The sequence below is a fragment of the Heterocephalus glaber genome, unplaced genomic scaffold (genome assembly GCF_053883595.1).
Source record: "Heterocephalus glaber isolate CG9 unplaced genomic scaffold, H.glaber_assembly_v1.0 deba00001472, whole genome shotgun sequence".
NCBI classification, from domain to species: domain Eukaryota; kingdom Metazoa; phylum Chordata; class Mammalia; order Rodentia; family Bathyergidae; genus Heterocephalus; species Heterocephalus glaber.
Genome location: NW_028258315.1, coordinates 89916168 through 89941932, shown reverse-complemented (window position 1 = coordinate 89941932; position 25765 = coordinate 89916168). Strand labels below are relative to the sequence as shown.

The 25765-nt window shown below is 43.0% G+C and overlaps 1 protein-coding gene across 17 annotated transcripts in view; it reads left to right on the top strand.

The window, feature by feature from the left end:
- Cacna2d3 (calcium voltage-gated channel auxiliary subunit alpha2delta 3) overlaps positions 1-25765 on the top strand; it is a 1090211-nt gene that overhangs the window by 797507 nt on the left and 266939 nt on the right. For all 17 annotated transcript variants that reach the window (XM_087181525.1, XM_087181521.1, XM_087181526.1 and 14 more), the window contains 2 exons: positions 7445-7523; positions 17835-17968. In XM_087181525.1, the coding sequence (XP_087037651.1) occupies positions 7445-7523; positions 17835-17968 (213 nt within the window). The remainder of the gene's footprint in view (positions 1-7444; positions 7524-17834; positions 17969-25765) is intronic.

Genomic DNA, 25765 nt, shown 5'->3' with positions numbered 1-25765 from the left:
CTTTCCTTTGTATGTGACTTGTTTCTTTTCTCTATCTACCTGTAGAATTTTGTTCTTCTGTTGGGTTTCTGGAATCTTAACAATTATATGCCTATGTGTAGATGTTTTTTGATCAAGGCTTTTTGGAGTCCTATATGCCTCACTTATCTGTGTGTCAAATTCTTTTCCCCTGTTTGGGAAGATTTCTGCCGTCACTTTTGTAAACAGTTTTTTTATGTCATCTGCACTCTCTCCTGTTTCTTCATTGACTCCATTCAGTCTTATGTTATTTTTCTTTGCATCATCTAGCAGCTGCTGGATTGATTTCTTGCGGTTCCTTACAATTTTAAAGAATTTTTTCTTTTCCCGGTCTCTAATTGCAATCTTATCTTCTATATCTGAAATTCTGTCTTCACACTGGCTCATTCTGCTGCGTAGACTTTAAGTGGAGTTTTTAATCTCCTGGAAATCCATTTGCATCTGTTTTATGGATTCCATTTCTTTCCTATGTTGGGATTCCATCATATTCCTCAGCTCCTCTATTTTTTTATCTGTATCCTGTCTAGATTTATTAATCATGTCTTGCACTATGGGCACAATCTTTGCTGTTATATGAGAAATTATTTCTGATTTCATTTTTCCCAGATCCCCTTTTGTTGCCAGTTCAGTGGGTCCAGGTGGTTGAGTATCAGAGTGTTCCACCTTGTTTCCCTTTGGGGTTGCTGTAGGTGATCTGGAAGTCTGGTTCTGTGGTTTGTTTACCTGTCTTCTCATTTTAATGTGCGGGGGTGGGGGGGCGTGGTCTGTGTTCCTGGCGCTCACACGGCACACCTCCTCTGGGCTCGGAGCCGTGGCACGCCTACCCGGAAGCCTCCTGCTGCCTGCAAGCCGTGGTGTGGTGGTCTGGAGGTCTCCTCTGGGCTCAGAGCTGTGGCACGCCTACCCGGAAGCCTTTTACAAATGTGTTTTTTTATACAATGGAATACTACTCTGCTGTAAAGAAAGATGAGCTTGAGACATTCATAGCTAAATGGATGTACCTCGAGACCATACTCTGAAGTGAAATAAATCAAACACATATATTTAAATACTGCATTGTTTCTCTGGTGTAAGAAACTGGAAGTGGAAATAAGTACTAAAATGTAAAATAGACATTGGGAAATGGGAAGCAAATGTTCAAATGAGAAGAGGAACATTTCTTCCTATTTTGCATTATCGATTATTCATTCTAATCATTGGTACATTTTAGGTATACAATATAATGACATTCATCGTTGGAAATTTGCACCTTTACATAGTCTCTCTTGGTTCTTATTTTTCATCCTTGCCCAGCCCTCCCTTCAGCCCCTCCATTCCTCCCTATTTACAAAGATTTTGTTCCTATTTTTCCATTTTCTCATATTAATCCCATTCCCTTCTATCCTTTCCCCTAGCCCTCCCACTTCCTTCCCCTTTGCCCCTTTTCTTCCTATTTCACATTACCTATTATACATTTAGTCCTTATTTACACTTTCAGTTTCTCACACTAGAAAAACTATGCGGTATTTATACATGTGTGTCCTCTTTATTTCCCTTAAGAGTATCACCTCAATGTGCATCCAGTTAGCTATAAATGTCTCTAATTTCTCATTTTTTATGGCTGAGTAGTACTCCATTTTATAAAAAACCACATTTTCTTTATCCAATCTCCAGTTGATGGGCATTTGGGCTGTTTCCAAGTTTTAGCTATCACAAACTGTGCTGCTATGAACATGGGTGCACATATATCACTGTTGTATGATTCTTTTAATTCTTTGGGGAAGATCCCCAGCAGTAGAATAGTGGGGTCAAATGGGACCTCCAGTCCTAGTTCTTTAAGGTATCTCCATACTGATTTCCACAGTGGTTGCACCAGTCTACACTCCCACCAGCAGTGGAGCAGGGTTCCTCTTTCCCCACAGCCCCGCCAGCATTTGTTATTGGTTGATTTCATGATAGCAGCCATTCTTTCTGGAGTGAGGTAGAATCTCAGCATTGTTTTCATTTACATCTCTCGAATGACCAGTGATGTTGAACATTTTTTCATGTATTTATTTGCTATTTCTACTTCTTTGTGTGAGAAATGTCTGTTCATTTCAGATGCCCATTTTTGGATTGGGTCTTTAAATTTGGGAGGTCTGATCTTTTTAAATTCTTTATAGATTTGAGATAGTAGACCTTTGTCTGAGGAAGAGCAAGTGAAGGGGTAGGGGTAGTGGGAGGGGCAGGGGAAAGGAAAGAAGGAAAAGGAAAAATGATGAGAAATGGAAAAAATGGAAATAAAGTCTTTGTAAATAGGGAAGGGTGGAGGGGGTGAAGTGAGGTCCCGGAATGGGGAAAAAATAAGAACCAAGATGCATCATGTAAAGGTACAATTCCCAATGAGAAAGGTAATTGTGATGTGTACCTAAAATGCACCAATAAAAGTATTTAATAAAAATATAACAAAACATACCATACACTTGCCAAACTAAATTACTAAATGAAAGTAAATGACATGAAACTAAAAAAAAAAAAAAGAGAGAGAGAGAGAAGAGGAACAAGGGAGGGGGAGGGGGAAAGGAAAGAAGGGACAAGAAAAAAAGAGAAAATCAAAGGGAAAAAATGGAAACAAAGCTTTTGTACTTAAGGGGAGGGAATGGGAGGAAAAAAGAAGCAAGATGCATCATGTGCTGGTACAAATTCCCTGTGATGACTGTTATCATTTTGTATATCTAAAATGTACCAATAAATGTTTTGTAAAAAAACGTTGGATCCTGCCTGCCGAGGTCCTGATTTAGTCATTCTTGGGTGGGACCTAGACAATCAGAACTGTGAGAACATCAGTGGGCATCCAGGATGGGCACAGGCCCACTGAGTGTGCCCAGACTTCCAAAAGAATGACTCCTCTATGCTGTGTGCACCCCATGCGAGGCTTTTGTGTCCCTTCTACTCTTGCCGGAAAACGACCCTCGCTCTAACAGTGGCCTGTGGGGTCCGTGAGATCTGGCTCTCCAAGCCCAGCCCCTGCAGCCTCTTCTATGGTTCCACTCCATCCTTCCCAGCTTCTTTGGTGTCACTTTAAGCATCCCCATCTCAGTGACTTTGTCCTTTTGTTCCCTTTACCTGGAACATTCTTCCGTACTAAGCCCCTCCCATGTTCTCCACCCCTCTTCGGTCCAGATCCCTGATCAAAAATCACCCTTCCTCTGGTTCTAGGATAGAAGCCCCCTCATCCTCCATCACCTTACCCTGATTTGTTTTCTTCATAAGCCTTTCCTCCAACAAATAAATAAATATCCTGTATGAATTTGCCATTCATTCCTGTTTCACCTCCAAGAAAACGTAAACTCCACGAGGACAGTCTATATTGTCCTCATGGAATGGTCCCTGGTGTGTAGTGGGCACTTGGAAGTTACAGGGGACACACAGATGATGGATCGCTCTCCCTCCCTTGGTGATCTTCATTGTTAGCCAATCAGTTATTGGCTCTCCCTCTTCTTAGCGGACCGCTCCTTGTCAAGGCAGCCTCGCAGCCAGAGTCCAGGCTGCAGTTGCCCTGTTGCAACCCTATGCACAGCCCCTTCCCTCCCTTATATTAATGGCTACAAAAAAGGGAGATAATTTGATTCATGAACTTGCAAATTCATCCTGTCTTTGCTCACTAACAGTAGTTTCTACATGGGGATTGCAGCTACACGAGTATGGAGCATAATCTGTTTTGGGGAAAAACTGGATTGAGTTTTTTTGTTTGTTTCTTTTGGGAAATTTTATACTAAGTAGATTAAAGCAAACGACTTTGAACTTTGAAAGTCTACATTGGATTCTTATTAAGCTTAATTGGGTTTGTAGAACACCGAAAGACCATCCAAACTTACATGGTAGATCAGAATGAACTAATGGGTGGGTGCAGACACCGTTTACCGCTGCCTGTGAGCAGCATTAATGACAGTGGTGTCTTCTATAGCTGCAGAGGGGGCGCAAAGGACTGCCTCTCTGGGGTGCTGAGATGTCTCCAGTGATGCTCAGGCCTGAACTGTGCTGTGTGCTTTCCCAGGATTGTCTGTTCCAAACATCTGGCTGTCAGAGCTCCCTTGGATCTGGCTCTGAAAGACTTCTGGCCACATCAGAAAAGCACTGGAGTTCAAGGCAAACCAGGGAAAGTTGGTTTGGTGGTGCTTCATAGGGAAGAAACCTCCAGTTGTTGGAAATAAGATCCATCAGGCTCCAGAATCCGTTAATGAAAGAAATGAGGAGCAGTTTGACTCTATGGGTCATAAAGGTTTTACACTTCCTGGAATACGCACAAGGCTGACGCTTCATTTCTTCATGTCATCTGGTTTTTTTGTTTGATATTCACTACTATTCTATTCTGCCTATATCCTGAGAGAATTGTTCAGGATCAGTGTCATTATTTTCATCTCATTTAAAATGAGCTTTACTTATCAAAACAGTACTTGTTTATTTTTAAAAACACTCAGTTATTCAGATGATGTAAAAGTTTATGAAGTCAAAAGAGTGAGCTCCCTGTTATAAAAAAAAATAGGGCTCTATGCAACTCAGTGTCCTTCAACCTGCTTTTCTCCTCTTACCAATTCACAATGGATGAGTGTACAGCTGCCTGGCATCACACTACATGAATGTACCATTAATTTTTAGCCAATCCCTTAATGAGAATCATGATTTAATTCTTGACCAGTACAAGTAATGAAAGTGACTATCCTTGTACTTTCATCATTGTGTATTTGTAAAAATTTCTAAATATGAATCACAGGGCTTCCAGGAGACATGTACTTTTCAGCTCTCCTGCTCCTTCATGTTTTGTTACCTGTTTGTCTCCATAGAGATTTTATTTGTAATCCTGGCTACAAGGGCCTAGAGGTAGAATTACTGGGTCAAAAGAATTACAAATTAAAAAATGCTATGGAAATTGTTAAATTGCCCTCCAAAGTATTTTATACTTTGAAATAAAATCCCTCTGTGATCAGTTGAGAGGCATCATTGTGAAGAATGCTAGGCATAAACTCAGAATTGTTTGATTATGTTTATTTTATAGGCAGAGATACAATAAGTAAATCTAAGCTGTTTTTTCTCAGATAAGGATATCAGTCCACTGGGAGCCAAAGACTGCACATAAATGGAAATACTGACCATGCTTTTGATTTTCCTTCATAAGCAATAAAATAAAATAAAATACAAATCAGCAAAACAAGTATAATGCCTATAAATCCTTTCACATGGTACCTGACCCATGGGATAATACTGATTTTAGAACCAACATAGTGATGATGCTGGGGTTCACAGTGCTGGTTTTCATTATTGTGGTTGTTGTTAGAACAATTATTCTTGAGCAATCCTGTCTGATCTGAAGTTTGGCGCCGTCCTACTGGTTTTCCAAGTAGGTTGCCATCTTTTAAATCAGGAATTACGGAAGTTTTGCCAGTGGTTCAAGGCATTGTTCTGGGGTTTTTAGCTGTGCCTCCAAGAGAGAACTCAGTTTATATTAAGCTTCTTCATCTGCATAGAGTGGAGGCTGGCACACTCAGCTACCTTTACTCAAAACCAAATGGGCTGCTCTGTCTACAAGGATAGTCTCCTTGCTTTATTTCCTAATAGCTATCTGTTCTGTTTTCTTGCTTGGCTAATAGTCAGTGGAGATACAGATTTTTATGAGTCCACTGTTTTCCATTTAAAGAGCTTAAATATGAAATCAAAGACAAGGATTTGTGAAAAAGCATGAGTCTGGTCTCTAGAGACTGGCCTCCAGTCCTGGCACCTGTTGGTGGTGGCTCTGGGCCTTGAAACTGGTGGGGACCATCTGTATTGGCAGAATCAGCATCTCTAGGAGGTTGAGAGGCAACTTCAGTGCTATCCTGAGGTCTCACAAGACCTCTCTCATGAGATCAGACCTTGGTGAGACTAAGCAAAACACTTCATTGGTCTCTGTTTCCCCTTAGATCAGAGATGCCCAGCTAAATACAGAGCAGATAAAGTGAATAAGGAAGGCAGCTACACTGGGGTGGAGGTACCCTTTTTTGTCTATATAAGGCTGAATCTTTGTCTTTTATTTTTTCCAAGAAAGAATCTCCCATTCTCCCAAAAGTCACGTCCTTGTTCCCAAATGTGACTGTAGTGGCAATGATGGTGAAGGAGCTTATAGAGTGAAGATATGTTTTGCCCATCTGCCCGGGAAGCCCCATTGTAGGAGTTGGATGAGTGGAACAACTGCCCTTAGCAGACGCTGATGAGAACAGGCTAAAGTGCTATCATAATAATGTCCATTTAAACATCTGTTTAAGTTAGAAATAAACCATCACCCAAAGCCAGCCTTCATGTCATCATGCTCAGATTAGAGGATATGATAACTAAAGTGAAATATTCATTTTTACAGTCAGCTGTAAGCCTCCATATATTTTCATTCATTCATATACTGAGTTGTAAGGTTCCAAGTCTTAGCTCCAGGAGCACACAGCCAGGTAAAGGAGACATACCCCCTTCCTTCCTCAGGGAGATCAGCTTCCCAGGCTGTGAGGCAGTGGTCAGTGGCAAAGGCACCAAAGCAGCAAGAGTGGTGCTACCCCTCCAGGCTGGTGGAGCTGAGGGTCATCGGATAGCAAAGCCTTTGATGCTGCACATTGACCATCATTCATTTCATACTACGTTCTCATTCAGCTCCTTCACAAAGAGCCACACTTAGCCTCCTGGAAGCGATGGCTTGGACGGTATAGTATTGACCCGCACATCACTGTAGGTGCGAATGAAAGGGTATTTCTTCTTTTAATTCTTTACTTTTCCTCCATCTAGTCATCAGGTGTTACTTGGGGGTGGGTAGTGTCTTTTGACAGAGTTCTAGCCTCATATGAGAGTTGAGAAAGCAATTAAAAATGAGTCTGCCAGGGTTTTACATGTGTTCTCTGCTCACTGGGAGCCAAGGGCTTAGGAGGACCAGAGCGAGTCCCCATCAGGCCCCTGGCAACAGACTGTGCCTCTTGCCTTAGCTAATTACCTTCAAAACTCATGCCAGATGCTGCAGATGGTGAGGGAGTGCCTGCGGCCTGCATATCCCATGGCGGGGGGTGTTGAGGGTCTTTGGGTGGCATTTTTTATTCCCTACAAGAGCACTTTCTGAGTTTCCTGTGGGGAAGAGGGAAATGGCTGGGGATTCGATCCAGACCCGCATGATCCTTGTCCATCTGTGGAGCAAACCCAAGCCCGTGACATTCCCGCATTAACTCATTCTCCTCTGTCGTGAGCTGCCCGCCAAAAAACAGCTACCACCACTGCCATGTGGCTGAGAAGATCAAAGGCCGCGGTTCTGAATATATTTCTAGCTGACTGTGCTTCAAATGTCTTAAATATGTCCCTGCAGATGGGAAGCGTGGAGCCTTAAAGAGGCGAAACACGTGTGTGCTCTGAGCAAGCTGGCGAGAAGTGACTGTCACTCACCCGTGTGTTTGCCCCCTTTCAGGTTCGCATCTTTACATACCTCATCGGCCGGGAGGCTGCCTTTGCAGACAATCTCAAGTGGATGGCCTGTGCCAACAAAGGTGGGTTTCCCCGCGTGCTTCGCTCGGAGCCACTTCCCCGTGCATGTGCAGGATTAGGAACAGATGTAAGAAAGAAAGTTCTAAGGGAGGCTGCAATTCCTTGAAACTGACGGGTAATAATTGCACACATTCGTGGGCAGAGTATGCTATTTTGACATATTGTATACAACACACAATGATGAAATCGGGGTAATTAGCTTCTCCATCACCTCAAACATTTATCATTTCTTTGTGTTGGGGACATTCAAAATTCTCTCTCCTCGTTATTTTGAAATTTGTAATAAATTATTGGTAAGTATATTCACCCCATTGTGTTATAGAGCACTAGAACATAATCTTCACATCCAGCTGTATTATCCAACCTTTCTGTATCCCCCTTACCCTTTCCAGGTTCTAACAACCACTATTCTACTCCACTCCTACTGTGAGTAAGAATGCATAAGAAGGTGGTGAATTTCAAGCTAAGGTCTTGGTGTTTCTGACGGATGAGTAGCAGATATATAACAACTTCCCCCAAAATACATTTATGACTTTTAAGAACATCATCAAGCAGAATGCTTAAGGCCCTGTACTCTGTTTCTTAGAAGCTGAATAACCTCAGGAGAATCACTCTGGTTGAGACATTTACTATGCACCAATTGAGATTCATAGCTTGATAGAGTCCTATGGCATAATTTTGCCTGTATGACTAATTAAGTTAGTTAACTGTAACATACCTCAATGTTTTAATATTTAAAATGGTAACAATAATTCTTCCTTTGATAGTTTTTGAATGCACAAATAAAAGTTGTATCTATTTATGATGTATTACACAATGTTTTTAAGTATGTATATATGGTAGGATGGCTAAATCGAGGTAATTAACATATGCATGACCTCATCTACCTATGGCCTATTTAGGGTGAGAACGCTTAACATCTAGTGTCAGCAGTTTTCAAGTGTACAATGTGTTGCTATTAATTATAGTCACTATATTGTACAACAGATCTTGTCTTAGTCACTTTTCCGTCTCCGAGACATGATACCCAGCACCACGACCAAAAGGAAGAGAGGTTTGTTTTGCTCGTATTTTCAGTCACTGGTCATCTGGCTTCAAGGCAGAAGCACATGGAAGAAGGGTCTGGCACTCATGTGGTGGACAGGAATCAGAGAGAGAAGGGAGGAGTTGGGAGGGAGATAAACCCTTCCAGGTCACACCCCAGTGGCCACCTCCAACCCTGCCCACCTCCTAATGGCAAGTCAGCGATACTCTCCCCAAGATCCAGTCACCTTCCATGGCCCGGGGATTTAGCTCAGTGGTTTTGCCGCCTGCTGAGCAAGCGCAAGGACCCGAGTTCGATCCCCGGTACCAAAAAGAAAAGATCCAGTCACCTTCCAAAACCCCTGGCCATGAGCAAGTGAGGCTGTTGAGGGACATTCTAGATCCAAACCCTGACAGACCTTTTAAATGTACTCCTCCTGTCTAGCTGAAGTTGTGTGTTCAGTTCTTCTTTTGATTCTTAAGGATTAAGTTGGTCCACATAAAGTGGCTAGTTCAATTCTGGGCATCAGTGTTCAACAATCACTGTCACATTTTTATATTCATAAAATTAATTGATTGCTGATCCCCTGTGATGTGTCAGAAGTAATCCTTTGAGGAGGGAACAAAGGGCAGGAACAGGGCCTCGCTGTCTGATAAGGACTTCCTTTCATGCTCTATACAGCCACAGTGGCAAAGTGTGGTAGGCAAATAGACAGTAAATGCCAGACTCTCAGATTTGAAATCCGTCCTCCACCAACAGTGTGCGGGTTACCAAACCCATCTGAATGTGTCTGAGTTACACCACTCACAGAAGACGAGTGCTAGCCATACCTGCCCCATACTTATGTTGTAGACATGAAAGGGAGCCATGCAAGTAAAGCCAGTAGCCCAGTGCCTGGCACATAAGTGCCCCAGTTATTCCTTTGTGCTGTTTTATCTTTCTTCCAATACACAGCTCAGTAGAGCAGCCTTTGACTCTGACTTCACCTTGGGTCCTCTGACAGAGCTTACTGTACACTTTACTCAGAGCAGGTGCTCCTTTTATGTTTCAAAAAGGAGTAAATGAGCTGTCAATACTAACTGAGGAAGGCATGTCCTTATGTGTAGTGGCTGATGGATTTAGGTAGTCTGCTCTTGTGTTGGTTTCCTAAGCCTTCCTTCATAGATATTGCAGTGTTTAGACTTTTAGTGGAAGAAAGAGAGCTCAATGAAGGGTTTTCTGGTCTTAACTTCAGGTTTTGGTGACTTAAGAAAATGTTATTTTCGTTGCAAGAAACCAAAAATTGTTCCCTGCGATTAAAAACAGGGATGTTTTGGAAAGAGACGGGAGTGACTCAGAACCCTGAGTAGGATGGGAAGCTCAGTCACATGAAGAAACAGAGAGATGAACTTTCTGTTTTTCTCTTCTGCCTTGATCTTTCTCTAAATGTTCATGGCATTCTGCTTCTCTGTAAATAGTTCTTCCCTACTTTGATATGTTCCCAGCCAGGAATAGTTACCTGACACTGTACATGCCCATCCATCTCACAATACATATTGCAGGAAGGCTTGATATGGAAAAGAGAATTGGTGTCTCCTCCATGTGAGGCTGATCAGCAAATTTAAATTATGATTTCAATTACTCACCCTAAATAATTATGTTACCCAGCCTGGGCCAGTTTGATTGGGTGTGGGCAGAGGTTACCATGTGCCTGAGGGGCCCGCACTGTCGGTAGGGTAGGTGGGAAGTTTTCAGAGAGCAGATGCAGAGCCAGGAGAATAAATCCATACCCATCTTACCCTTTGCTTGTTTTGTCTTCAATTTTCTGCTTCTATTTGCAGCAGTCTTTATAGCAAGTCACAATTTTCTCGTCTAAAAAATGATGGGTAGCATAAGTTTTTAACATTTCCTTGGAGCGCTAAAATACACATTCTACAATTACTTAGTTTATTTGCTGGCTTGCCTCATGGAAAGGTATCAGTGATTCTGCCTGCCTTGGAGTAATGTGTTTGGTTTCACTTTAGGGGGAAATACAGGAGGAGCAGAGGTGTGGGAGAGGAGACTAAGCAGATCCCAGATTTCCTCTGAGTGAAGAAGCCCTTCTGGAAATGTGTTGTCATTTGAAAACCTTGACTGAGCTATGCTTTCCCCATGTTTTCCTTTCTTCTGTGGTCTTGAAAAACAAGTTCCTTTCCATTTTTTAATTTTTCAAAATTTTTTTGTTATTGCTGCCACCCCAGACTTCAGTTCTTCCCAGCAGCTAGTATGTATGCATTTAGTCACGGGTTATTGTTTTTAACCACTGTTTGTGTCCAGCTGATGAAAATTATTCAAATTGAAGTCTCGTCTTAAGTAATGTTGTGCCATAATTTAGTTTTAGTCCTTGTTTATAAAAATCTTTGAAGCATCCTTTTGAAGACAGTTTAGTCAACTCAGGGTCTGGCTATAGAATATAGCCTTTAAGATTTGTAAGTTCTGAGTACAGTAACTCAGAAGATCCATGAAGGTAATAGTAGCCACCTAGCTGGATGGGCTGTTGGATTCCACAGTGAGCCTCTTCTTCCATCCAAATCCAGATATTTCCTTCTCTATCGTAGTCATTGCTTTTGAATAAGTTCACCTTTCTGAATCTGCTTTTCTTCTAGCGATTTGGAAACAGAATGTCATTGTTTGCCTCTCTCTTCAAAGTAGCAGTTGCTATCAAAATGTTAGGTTCCAGTCATCTGTGCCCATGTAAACATTGGCTTCATGTTGCGTCAGTTCTGGGGTTTTTATCCACGTAAGATCGGTGAGCAAATATTCGTCTATGGTCATTAATTAAATCACTGTTTATAGTCTCCGATTGTTATAGTATGCAAACAGCATAACACGTTTCATCTCAAGTGACGTGAGGTCCAGAGCCCCGTCCCCTTGCATATTTTCACCCTGACCCAGCCAAGTTCTTAAGTGAAGTGAAAAGTCAGCATCAAGGACCCAGAGCAGAGCTGGGAAGAGGGCCAGGTCGAAGTCTGTTGACGGATGGAGCAGGCTTGACCACACAGTGACCCTGGGAATGAGAAAGAACGGTTAGGCCTGTCACATCATCCCTGGGTCAGTGGCAAGGACCTGCTATCCATGCAAAATGTTTTTCTTGGAAGTCTGATCGCCATGGAAACAGTTCTTAGAAATGGACCTCAGACACTGTCCCCGGAAGTGGATATTTGGGGGACCTCATAGCCTTATAGGTGTTCTCTGCCTCCTCCAATCTACTACCAAGTCCAGAGTGGCCTGAAGCCCATTGGCTTGTGTTATTTTATGCATAAATAGGTCTTGTCTTGAGCGTAGCAGCCCTAATGAGGCAAAGCAGCATGCCATTTTAAATATATTAAAACAATCCCTGCCACCATGGAATGGCTTGTGAAATCCATTGTATAAACAAGTGAACTGGGAAAACAGAAAAGAGGGGTGAACTGGCCCAGATATTCTGTAAAGCTGCAATGACCTTGTCTACTGTTGAGTGTGCCAACATTTTAAATAAGCACTGGCTGATTCTCCTTCAGAAATCATGGTTAATAGAGTGTTTTCCAGCTGTGCAAATAAAGAAGGCGCTCCATATTTGGGTTCTCAACCAATCAGTCATCATTAGGTCTGCTGGAAATGCCGCATGTGTCTCCCTTAATTGTCTGCTTTGCTTAACCATTTTTGATGGGCTAAAGGTCATTCGTGCTTTATTAGAGAGAGAACTGGTAGCAAGAGGCCACCTTGGAAGTCCAGGCTCCCAACCTTTTCCCAATAAAACATTCTTAATTTCACTGTAGTAAGTGTTACATCCCTCGAAAGATAGCCTCTGATTTTTGAGGCCACCAAGTGAGGGCAGAGAAAAAGTGGCAGCTAAAACATTTTGCTATTGCAAGATAGGTGGAGGAATACACAAATGGCAGCTATTAAGATACCCTTGGGTAGTTATTTGTTTGTGTTCTTCAGATTACAGAGAAGGAAACGGAGGCTGCCAAGGCTGCCTCTTTGCTTAGCAGGTGGTAGAAGGGAGATTCAGGCCCAGGTGAACCGAAGCCCCAGCCTGAACTCCTCACCAGGGTGGAAAGTTGCCTTTTTTTTTTTCCAGGAAAGAGTAATAACTGGAGGAGGACTCTTAGGTATCTTCCATAATCTAGGAAAATAAAACTAGAGAGCAAGAAAGGACTCCGATGTGCCATAGTTAATGAAGACTGGAGCTGGATTTCACCCCCAGCTGATGAGTCCTGGAATTAGCACTGCCTCAACTTGGGCCGCTGTGTGTCTGCCTCCGGACATTTAACCCTGGGGGACGTTAAGGCTCTAAGAGGAGATGAGGCCACTTGGAGGCCACGGCAGGGTGTGGTGGGGACCCAGCCACAGAGATACAAGAGCAGGCCCACGTTACTAGCTCCCCAGTGTGTACCTTTAGGTTCATTTCTTCTTCTTACTTTATTTCTAACATAGAATTAGAAACTGAAAGGTGATACTATTTACAAAAGAAAAGGTTTGTGATAAATCTGAGGCTCTAGTGGATTCTTACAGCTTCATCCAGGACTCCTGTTCCTCCTCCCTCTGAGGCCACAGGGCTCTCTGCCATCGTTGTCACTGTCTCCCTGGTCTGTCCTTTCCAATTCCATGCACATGTACTTTTTGGCTTTCAGCGCCCCATGGGCCTCTTGCTTGTCCTTTGTGAAGGTCAACAATATATGAAGGTAGAAAGTGTTTATGAATTGTACATCTTTCTACAAAAATAAGTGCTCTCCAGTGTGTGTGTGTGTGTGTGTGTGTGTGTGTGTGTGATGCTGATGGGGAGGAAGAAGATGAGACAGAATATTGGGAGAGCCTTCTGAGAGTGCTATTGTTCTGTAGGGAATGCAAACCACCACAGTCACATCAGACTTCCTGCCCTGTTGGTCTCAGTCTCACCTTGGGCCCTGAGGAGGCTGCAATCCAGCCCCTCTCCTTCTCAGCCTACCTTACTTGAGAGGCAAAGGAGTCTTTGGAAAGGTTCGAAGGGAGCTATAATTATCTCACCAAAGTTAGAAAGAGAACCTCACTATACGAGGTGGACAGGAGGGTCTACTCATGGAAGACAGATTCCGGGCTCCCTCAGGTCTGGTGTCATTGCCAGGTAGAGTATTGAATGATGTGACAGTACAGCAACTCGTGCCCAGGCAGCCTGTAGACAAGGGACTCTTCAGAAGTATTGAAGTCAGGGTGGTAAAACCGGGCTGCATATGGTTTATCATACTGAGTGGTTGTAACCCAGAGTTCACAGAAGGAACTCTGCAAGGTAAATAAATTGATGTTACATAGAAAAATGAGCAGATCATCTGTAATAGGTGGCTAATTTCAGCATTAATTACTCCTTGGTAATTACTGGATGATTGCTGATTTTATTTTTGTACATGATATATGAAGTACAAAAAGGCACATTAAAGAAGAGAATAAACATTCTAGGGCTAGAATTTAACAGGAAAAAAAAGAGGGGAAAGGGAGGGAAAGTGGCCAGCTCAGAGAATACAGGGGGGAGGCAAGGGAAGTGTATATGGTTACAGCCAAGGATTCCGACCCTTAGCTATTTCCTATTATCCATCATTTGTTAACTAAAACTTACATGAAAATATTTTAAAACAAAAGGCTTTTTCTGAAGGGTTTTACATTTTAATGGGTCAGGATTAAATTTAGCGATCTTTGCAAAATACATTATCAATATTATTTTTATAATTTCAGGGTTTTTGTTTACCTTTTATACATCTGCATCCCTGGTCTCCATACTGAGGTATAAATTGGAACCGTGCCCTGGTTCAGAGGGGACCTCTGTAACTAATTATCTGTGCCCCTCAGAGGACATTGGTGCATTAGCCCATTCCTGCCCTCAGTTTCCCACCTGCTGAACACGAGTCTTGCAGTACAGGTGCTCTCCTCGAGAGGGAGCTCTGAGTAACCTTTTTCCACCATGGGAAGAAGCAGCATCTTCAATAGCCCAGAACAAAGGCTTTGGAATCAAATGAACCTGGATGCAAAGTGATGTGGGAAAATCACTAACAGATTCTCTTGCCTCCCTTATACAATGAACACATGGGTTGAGTATCTGGATCCTGAATACAAGGTGAAAGGCAAAGTGAATCCCAGAAAGAACTCAGCAAAGGCTCCTGCACTGCTGGTGGTTCCCATGTACACTCCCACCCCACTCTGGGAATAGACGCCTAACAAGACCGGCGCATTCCATGGAGAGAGTATTCCAGTGACAGCCAACATAGTGAGGAAGCACATCTGAGTCCACTGACAGATGGATTAGAGGGATGTTCTGACGAAGTCAGAGCAGAGCGAGGGGAGAGGGAGTGTGTTCTGAAAGGATGGTTAGGGACAGCCTCTCTCAGCTGAACCCTCCGTTACAAAGAGGAACGATCCTTGGAAAACCCGGATGGAGGCTGTTACTGGTGGACGGTGCAGCGCCCGGGTGGAGTGTGAGCTTAGCATAGGGGAGGAGAACAAGGAAGGCCAGCAAGCTGCAACACAGGGGAGGATGAGACCCCCAGGCTGGGGCAGAGGACTAAGAGGTCAGAGAAAGGCGTGTGGATTTTATTCTGACTCTGAGTAGAAGTTGCTCAGGATTTTAGCCAGAGAGGATGAGCTGTTTTATACTGGGAGATGATCTCTCCAGTGTGAGAAGCCAGGCGTGGAGCAGGATCCCCAGGGAGACTGTTGCTCTGCTCCTGGCAACATGGTACAGTCTTGGAGTAGGATAAGCAGTGGAAAGGGAAGAGTGAGTTCCAGACGTGTTTTAGAGACAAGACCAGGAAAAACATGCTGGTGAGTTAGATGTGTGGATATCGGGGATAATTCTTACACTTTTAGCCTAACTGGGCACAGGGCAGCTCGGGAGACGTGGAGGAGGAGCTGGGGGAGGAGCTGAGTCCCAGACTCCTTCCTGTTAGCGACCCCTGTGGAGGTGTCGGGTGCACCGCGAGCTCGGGGAGTCAGCTTTTGATAACTTTTCAGAACTTTGACAAAACAAAGCCCAGTAACGATGATTTCTCAGCTCATCCCCCTTACAAGTGTGTGGCTCGTCCGGCCCTCACACTCCCTCTTTGTGCTAAAGATCTGCCTTGGCCACCCTCCTCCTTATATTCATCTCCTTTCTTCTCTTGGGCTTGTTTTGAGAAAACTCTCAATCAGAAAGTTTTACTATTGGCTTTGAGGATCCAGTGTGAAAACAGTCAAGGGAAACTTCTAAGGGATGCTGGCTTCGCCGTGCTGGACAATCCAGGTTCCTTCGTCCAGCATCACCCCCATTTCCTTCTCTGACCAACATGATGCCACCCTCTTAGCTTGCCCTCTGCCAACACTCTTCGCTTAGAACCCCATTCAAACACTGATTGCAGCCACCGTGCATGGACAGGTGATGTCCATGGCTGTGGCATGTCCCCTTTCCTGCAGTGTCCCCGTAAAAGCTCTTTCCCACCATGACTAGAAGAGTACCCCTTTTGAGCACTGTGAGAGCAGTGTGCCACATGGGTCTCCCTCACTGTGGGCCGAGAGAGATGTGTTTTCAGGCCCTGCCCCTGCATCTCAAACTAGACCAGGCTCTCACACTCTTCCTGCGGGGCCCCTCTTCCCCTGGAATGGACAAGACCGTGACCCTGGCAGGAGGGTGGAGCAGGCAAGAGTGATAATGCATGCTAATTAGCACTGTGCAGAGCTGTCATCAGGGACCCAGAAGCCACATGGCCCCAACCTGTTTTGGGTTGGCACATCAAATTCAAACCAGCTGGCCTTTGTTTGGAAATCTCTGGGAAGGTCCTGACCTTCCTGGACAATGAAAAGGCTGGTGTTACTTTACCCTCAGCCTTGTTTGAGGCATGAAGAGATTTTATAAATGCTATAGCAAGATCTGGCTTCAGAGGCACTTATGCATTCTCTGATTTATTTGGTAAGTAGAAGTATGAGCTTACAGTCCTTACTCAGCAGCAGCAGGAGGAAACGTGCATCCGTGTCCATCCAGTGTCTCCCTGTTAAAAGTTCTTCTATGACCTCCTATCTTTAGGGTAAAGTCTCAGCTCTTTCCCAGGTTCTGATGTTCCAGTTCCCTGCTCATCTTAGAGCATCCAGTTTCTGTCCTCTGTCCAGTTCCTTAACTTTACCCATTCTGGACAATTTTCGGTTTCTAGTAGGCCTGGTTCTCTCTGATCCTGGGTCTTGCTTACACCCCTTGCTTTGCCAAACTCCTCAGTCCCTCTTCCTCTCTCTGACTAGTCCTCATCCCTTCGCTTTCAGCCATGCTGACTCTGCTCAGGGGAGCCAGATTTCATTAGCTTTCTCTTCTGTGTGTTAGCTTAATGTTGATTGTGCTACTTCATGATTGCTCGCTCAGGTCTGCCAGACCCTCAAAGGCCAGGGCCTTGCTCATCTTGTTACTCCTTGCCCTTTTGTACCAGGAGGGCCTCCCTCCTGGGGCAATAGGTCTGTGTGCAGTTCCCGCTTTCCCTTCTAATATCTCCTGACTCATAGCAAAGTCATAGGACCCCAGCTGTAAAGGAAACAAAGAAGTGCCCTACAACTCAAGATCAAACCAATAGCCTCATCAACAGCAATTTTTTGCTACTTTAAAACCATTTCTACCTAGCCTCAAAGGCAGCTATAACAATCACAGCAGGATAGGAGGAATTTTAGCCTCGAACATACAAAGGGCAGATTTCCATAGCCATAATAGGTACAGATGGAGAGACTCACAGCACTGAGTTCACTTTATGTATTTGCCACTTGTTGCTGGGCAAAACACATATCCTCTTATTTTTAACATGGACACAGTAAACCCCGCTTCCTTGCGTTGTCAAGAGTAAGTGAGACAGAGCTTATCAATTGGCAAATTTTGTGCCATTCAGTATACACTCAAAATGAATTGAAACTCTTATTGTTAAAATCATAATGATGAAACAGCCTTTGACTTTTGTGGTTTATAGTTTTCTCCCTGGAAATAGGCTCACTCATGTGAAAAACGGGTTACAAAATAGCACATAGGGAGGACTTCCATTTGTGCCATGGAAATAAATTAATACTAGGAGGATACTCTTTGGGTTAATAGAGATATCCTCAGGGAGGAAGGTTTCTGATTGATTTAAACTTTATTCCTTTTGCTTGACTATATTTTCTAACACAAACATGCTATTCCTGAAGTGAGTGATGGTAGAGATGAGATCTAACACTTAAGAAAGAAGTTAGCCGGAGGACAAGAAGCCGTGGCCTGTGTCTGCTCCCCATTTCGGACTCCCCTGGGTGGTACTAATCATGGCTCTCCCTTGGGATTTGGCAGGATTTTTCACACAGATCTCTACCTTGGCGGACGTGCAGGAAAATGTCATGGAATACCTACACGTGCTGAGCCGGCCCAAGGTCATCGACCAGGAGCATGATGTGGTATGGACCGAAGCTTACATCGACAGCACTGTGAGTCCACAGGGGTTCTGGGGCAGAGACGGGGGTTTACCCTCATCCCGCACTAGGAGGGTTTTCCTGCATCAATTCCAGAGAAGAACAGTTACATCATTCTTTAATTCTGGGGTTCTGCAGCATTTTCCCGGGTTGTACATACCCTTTGTGCCTGTCACCTTGGCAAGCAAGGCTGCTGAAAACATCGTAGAATGTAACATGTACCTCTGGAAGGTGTCTGGTCAGCATAAAAGATGCCTTTCTGGCTTCTGTCTTGCCCAGTTCCTTTTTCTCCTTTCCACCTGTGCTCACATCCTCTCAGTGAAGCAGCAGTTTAAACCTGTTCCCAGATGCAGCCCTCGTCGTATGTGAGGCCTCAACCCAGTGATGAGTCTTTAGGTCTCAACTGACCCGATGACAAGCTTAGCTCTGATAGTAAGTCGGAGCCACCATAGAGGTTGTGGTTATGTTTGCTTCCAACGATATGGTGTTGACCAAAGCTTACAAGTGAAAACATGCTTAAATGTTGGTTGCAAGGACTGTGTTGTGTGAACCCTGGACCCGGGCTCATTCGAAAGCCAAATTCCAGGCAGAAGATTGCGATGCCAAAAGAGCTGAAGAGGAAGGGCACTGCCAATCATCAAGCACTGGCAACGGCTCCGTGATCGTGTTTCTTATGTAATTTCAGGGTGATTTTTCATAGTGATAATGAGTCTGATGCGAGCAGCATTTCTCATTTATTGATTGTAGGTGTTTCCATGGGACCTCTCTGCCTTCGTCTTTGTGGGGATTAACATCACATTACTCTGGTTACAGCTGTAATGCAGTCACAGCTGTCCTCTGCAGTGATCCTAGTGGCAGTCATGGGCTGGCTTCTTTCTCCCTGGGCTCTCTTGTTCCTGCTGCATTTCAGGCAGTTTCAGGGAAATGCAGGGCAGGAACAGCATGTGGGAACCTGTGTTGGAGTTCTTGACCTAAGCCAGGCCTCAGCAGCTTGCTTGTCCTCAGCCTCAGAGTAGGCAGGGAGACCATGGAGATCTGAATGTGTCCTCTGACCAAGAAGGGATACCCCACCCAGGAACAGCCACCTGAGTACCAGTAGATGTGGAGCTGAAAACTGATTGCTGAGGAGAACTTGAGCTTTTATCAGTTTGAGATTCTGATCCCAGTTTGATTTTGAGTCATAGAAATAAGATAGCTAAGCTGCCCCAATTACATGGGCACCATATTAACAAGAGTAACAGTAGCAATACCGGTGATGGTTCCATCTCTTCTTACATAAGGATGAGGAAAGCTAAAAACCTGGGAGAGAAGAGACACTGGCCCACCAGTACTTAAGCTGCTGACTCACAGTGATCTGAGGTACAAACCCCAAATAGTTTGATCCATCATTTTATTTGTTTCAACAATATAAAAATATAAGAACAATCTCTAAAATTAAAACATTATGGGTACTCAGACAGATCAGTATAATAGAAAATCAAAAAAAAAAAAAAATCCCTCTGTCTGCAATTAGTGTATGATAAAGGAAGCACCTCAGGTCAGTGGGGCTAGCCTGGGATTTGTAATACATGTCTTTGTGAAAACTAGGGAGCCATTTAGAGAAAAATAAAATTAGTTCTAATATTCACAGTATATCCAAAGAGGAAATCAGGCAATCCAGAGGTCTAAACTATAAAAAGTGAAACCATGCAGGTAACTAGAACAAACCTGCATGGATTCCTCTGTGATATGGTTTCCAGAAAAGGCTTTCTAACCAAGAAAGAGAAAGATTTATTTTGACTGTTTAAAATAACATTTTAAAAACCGTAAAAATAATTCCTGTAAGTCAAAAAGGAGGAACTATTTCCAACATATAGCACATAAGAGGAGTTAATAATCCTAATATATGTATAAGATTTTTAAGAATCGAAGAGAAATACCTAAAATTCCCATAGAAAAAAAAATGAACAAAAGACATGAACGTAAAATTTATAAATTACTTTTAAATATATGAAAAAATGTACAATCTCACTCATAGTAAGAACAATTCAAATTGAACTGTTTCTTACCCACAGGAAATTAAAAGCTTAACCATGCATGGGATGGGGATTTAGCTTAGTGGTTCCGCCGCCTGCCTCGCAAGCTCAAGGACCCGAGTTCGATCCTGGTACCAAAAAAAGAAAATGCTTAACCATGCACTATGTTGGTGAGGATGTGGGAAAGGGAGGTTTTCATTGATTGGTGTGGGAATGAGGAATAGGACAATCTGGGTGGGGCAATTTGTATTCATCCTTTGATCCAGCAATTCTACTTGGAATTCATGGCAAAGGTAAGTCTCCTCCAATGACACAAAAATACATAACCACGTTTGTTCATGGCAGAATGTGTATAACTTCCAAGTATTGGAAGTTATTTAAAAGCCCAAGCATAAGAAATTGATTGGATAAACTATGGAATATATACCTACTAGAGTCATTGTTAAAAACAAAACAGAACAAAACAAGCATGGGATGATCTCTGTTGAGTGACATGAAATGATTTCCAATGAGAAAAATATAACCGTAAGGATAGCAGGCTACCTGCTAAAAGGAGGAATTTTAAATAAGAAGGTATACATGTATTTGGTTATTTTCACAGGTAGAAACATAGATCAGAAAATAGAATTGATTACCTACAAGAGGGAAGGAGTACAGAAGAGAAGGGATTAGGGAGGATAACTTTTTGCAGAGTTTTGACTTCTGAAAGGATGTGTTTTGTGTATTCAAAAATAAAATATGTAAATAGAGTGGAAGACAAACTATAAGTTGGTGCAAACTGGAGCAAACAAATCCAAGCATTAAGTGAAATAAATAGGACACACATATGTAAATACCAAATAGTTTCTCTAGTGTGAGAAACTGATAGTGTAAACAAGGGTTAAAGTGATTAAAATGAATAATTGATAATTTGAAATAGGAAAAAAGGTCCAAAGATGAAGGGGTGAAGGGAGGGGAAGGGGAAAGGAAAGGAGGGAAAGGAAAAACTATGAGAAAAGAAAAAAAAATGGAAATGATGTCTATGTAAATAGGGAAGGGTGGAGGGGGTGAAGGGTACACAGGTAATGGGGAAGAAAGTAAGAACCAAGATACATCATGTACAGGTAAAAACACCCAATGATAAATGTAAATGTACTGTATACTTAAAATGTACCAATAAAAGAACTTAATAAAAAAAATTCAAGCATATTTCAGCTAACAGAGTTATACAGGAAGAGAGATTAATAAAGAACTAACCTTTTGAATTAACCTTATATTCAGTATTAAAATTTGAACATAAAACTAACAGTGTCTGCACGTCAATCTATGGAGGAAAACAGAAGTACAAATTACACTCCTTTTAGTGTCATTCATAGTGCTATGGGTATAACCATTCTAAATCTATTCTTTGAGTGTATTGAGATAGATGAAATGTGGAAGTGGATCATGACAAAGCAGATACACATGAGATTACACTGGATTGAATGATATCCCAACTGTGTCCATTGAAAAATGCTAGAAGGAATGGCACCCAAGTAGCATTGAATTCCAGATTCTCCCCACGAGGAATTTTTAGAGACGTTATTAATGCCAGGCTAGGGTACATAAAATAAAACACCCCACACCAAATAATAGCCTGGAATATTTTGTGACAGAAACTAAGGAAGTACAAAATGTGGTCATGTCAGGAGGACATAGGGCCCTGCATTGACCAAATCTGAGACAATTTGACCCTCAAAGCAAGGAATGGCAACACTGGATTATGATCTATTGAAACAAATTCTTAATACTACATAGGTAAACAGAGCTGAAGCAGATGAGCTAAATGGAGAAGTAAGCGGGTCGGCAGGAGTATAGTGTATAATGCAGTGCTGATTGGGAAATGTAGAAGAAGCCATGGAGTAGGAAATTCACTATTTTGCCACCATTTTAACAAAAACTAGTTTAAAGATTATCAATGGATTGTAAGTATAGGGGAAGGTTTGATGATGAATAGGATATTTTTATAGTTTCAAGATGTTTTCCCAGAGAATTATGAGGGGCAAAAATAGCATCTAGCCAGTAGGATTCTGTACACACTGCCTAGTATGCCATAGAGTGGTGGAATCCCAGCAACATTTTGAGCAGGTCATCAAAATTAGCATCACCAGTGAGAAGCAGATGGACTTTATGTGCCCGAGGAGAAGATGTAGCACACATATGTAGTATTTAGGTGGGGAGACATAATCAGAAGCTCACAGCGAACATAAGCTCATGAAGAGGATAAATCTTTGTGTGAATTCAGTGTCTTGCTTGAGATAATGTTAATCACTCAAATCAATCATTGTATTGACCTAATTACATGCATACATAGGTTTATGCATGGGGGAAATTAATAGAGAGGGAAACCCACTGCCATTTAAGCTTTGCCACCAAATAGTCCTTGACAGCAGGAGCAAGGCAGATGGTCCAGGGCCTGTCTGGACCTGCAGTTCTAGAAGAAATGCCTTTGCAGTCTCATGCTTTGGTTAAACCTTTCCATGAAATCTATATTCTGTGCCATAATCACCTTAACTTGCTTTTAAATAAAATAATGTTTTCAGTGGCTCATTATGGGGTAAAATTGGTATGCCAAGATGACACAGCTCATTTATCCCAACTCTTCAAGAGTGCTTTGGAGGATGTGCAGTAAAGCCAAGCCCCAGAATCTGGTTATCCCCAAAGTGATAGCTCAGCATGGTCACTGCTTTTCAGGAGTCTCTTATTGTACCTTTGCAAATCAGCCTGACAGATCCTGGGGCAGAATGTTCTAAGGGTCCTTCTCATCTTGGGGGCGTTGAGAAGCCTGTTGGGCCAGTGCAGTTGTGGGAGAGTCCTTCTTCCTCCTCACCAGGCCTGTGGGTAAGGAGAAGGCCACCGATGTCCCTGTGGGTGCTCTGACCAAGAAGCCACAGTCTCTTCAAGCTCCCTGTCTGGGCCTAGATTCTGCAGAGCAAGGACAAGACCCTGTATCATCTCCACAGGGGTCAGATTAGGATTCACATATTGAACTCATCTGCTGAGCCTAAATTCCATGATGAGCCCACTGACTTTGGAACCATCTAGAAGGTAAAAGTGGGAAATGAACAGTTGTGAGCTCATCATGGTCCTGACCATAGTCCTAAGCCAGCAGTGGCCCAGCGTGCAGTAACAAAGGAGCTGCTGGAGCATTTGACACTGGGACTTGCAACATGGTGGGGTTGGTAGCTCTGGATATTAAAAAAGATATTTACGGACCAGGGATTTAGCTCAGTGGTTTCGCTGCCTGCTACGCAAGCACAGGGACCCGAGTTCGATCTCTGGTACCAAAAAAATAAAAAAGATATTTACATGTGTTTATAATATACCTTAGATTATGAGCTAAGAGCTCTGAATTTAGAGTTAAAATAACAGCCTCGGTTTGAAATTCACATCTAAACTGGCTGTGCCACCCTAGGCAAATTACTTAGTATCTATGTAATTTTCAGCATTTACAAAATGGGGATAAAACCTGATTTCCCGGGCTGAGTCTAAGAACTGAAAGTCTATACATGACAAGAATGTAATAAATACTACCTATCTTCATTTCCCAACTTCAGGAAATTTAGTTTGAATTCATCTGCGTGGCTGTGGGAAGTCTTTAAAACTATTATCCTTTCTTTGAGCTGGGCCTCACATATTAACTACGACATGGTTTGTACTTGGTGCTTAAATATGATGGAGACCTTGGAAGCACTGTTTGTCTAGATACTGTTTTTGGATTCATTTTGCTATCTTTATGTATTATGGACTAAGCACTCCAGTCTGGGGGTTAGTGGTCCCCGGGAAAAATGGGGTTGTCCACGCCAGCCAGGCAGACCCACCACCCCACCTTACTGAGGTGGCACTTGTCGAGTTGGGCAAGAAGAGGAAAATATGGTAGCAGCCTTTCTAACTCACTGACTCTTAAATGAGTTAATGTCCTGGGACGGTGTGCCTGCAGCACGCCTGGTACTTGGTCTGAGAGTCCATTCTAGCGTATGCAGCACGTGTCTGCTCCTGGGCTGAAGTTCCAGGGTTGCTAGAAGGCAATCATCTTTACTCCCAAACCTGCTGATGCCAGTTGAGACGCACCATTATTGTGTAAATTAGCTAAGTGTCATTTAAATGAATGAAGTGTGAGTGTAGAAAGAAAGTGGTTGACTCTGAGGAAAGATGAATGACATGGAAAGAACTTTAAAGAAGGTTGCTAAAAAATTGCTGCGGTGTCAAGTACGGGACAAGGAGCCATAAAAGAGAGAAGAGTCTTCCCTGCATTCAGAGGAAAAATTGATACTGATTTCCTTCCTTCACTTCTTCCTTCCTTTTCTCCTTTCTCTTTCTCTCTTTCTTTTCCTTCTGTTTACCTTGATTTGTTAGTGTCTTCTTAGGTTGATGCGGTGGACTGAGGTGGCCACGTTGCCCTCTGCTTCCCATCTTGTGGTCTCTGGGTAGCTGTGAGGGGGAATGATCTTCCCACACAGGGAGAGGAGGGCCACTGATGGATGTGGAGTGGTTGTGCTTTTCAGCTAGAGCCATTGTCGCACTTCTGTGATGTGGCTCCACGTCACTCAGACAGCTGCATTGGTTTTCCATTGCCAGGCTATAAAACGGCAGTGTATTATCTTGAGGTTCCCAGGTGAAGAATGTCAGTGCAGGTAGCTGGATCCCTAGCTCAGGGCTCACAAGGCCGTGGTTCAGTGTTGGCTGCACTGAAGATGTCATGTGCAGCTGAGGAATCTCTTCTAAGCTTACTCAGTTTTATTGGAGGAACAAAGCCCCTTGGAGGCGCAGGACCCAGATGCTATTTTTGTGCTCACTGGGGGCCACTCTGAGAGGTTGCCTGTACTTCCACACGTGGCTCTGTTTGTAGTCCAAATGTTGTCCATTTGCTTCCAGACCAGCCAGGGCGCATCCCTTGGATGGTTTACCTTCTTCTCTTAAAGGCTTCTTCCGTGAGGTCAAGTGACCCTGGCTGATCTCTCCTTTAATTGACTGAAAGTCAGTTGATAGGTAATCCAATCACATGAGTGATACCCCATCACACTCATACTGAAAGGGAGGGGTTTCCATGGGGACATACTTGTTGGGGACCATTTGAGGGTCCTGTGTACCTCAGCAGTCTCTGCCCATGTGACCTGGTTGAGAAGAAAAGATAATGCCAGGAGGAAATTCAGCCAAACCTCCAGCAACACTCTCTGTCCAGAGAGAGTTTAATGGTAGATGTATCCCTTCTTCCTCATACCTTACTACTCACCTCTGCTCTTTCCAGAGGCTGATTTTCTGTTACATCGCAGTATGACGTGGCCTTGACTCCTTCAGAATCAGAACACCTGTAACCCTGCAGATTTGTATTATTTCTACCAAATACTTGGGAACTAGGCAATTGCTGATTAGTAAATTTGGACATTTGATCCCATAAGTTTGCTTCATGAGGTCTTAAGTCTGCTTTATTCTTAATTCTGTGGGTAGTTAAAGCAAAATGAATTCCTGCTTGCTTGACTCATCAGTTATTATGGCTCAAAACCCAGCAGCAACAAATACAATTATGTAATTGATTTAATAAATGAATAGCTTAAAACAACCTGTAAGTACAATGCTTTTATTTTTATTACATACACATTGATTCATACCATTCTGGGTCTGAACAAGTTGAAGATAAAAGTTGAACTATGAACAGAAGCTGAGTTTGGATTCTTGTGCCTGGGAGACAAAGGTTGCATTTGAGCAAGCTGATTCTACAATTAAACCGACAAGATTTCTTTGCAGAGCCCATCTTCCCGGCCTCTTGCCACTAGTCTGA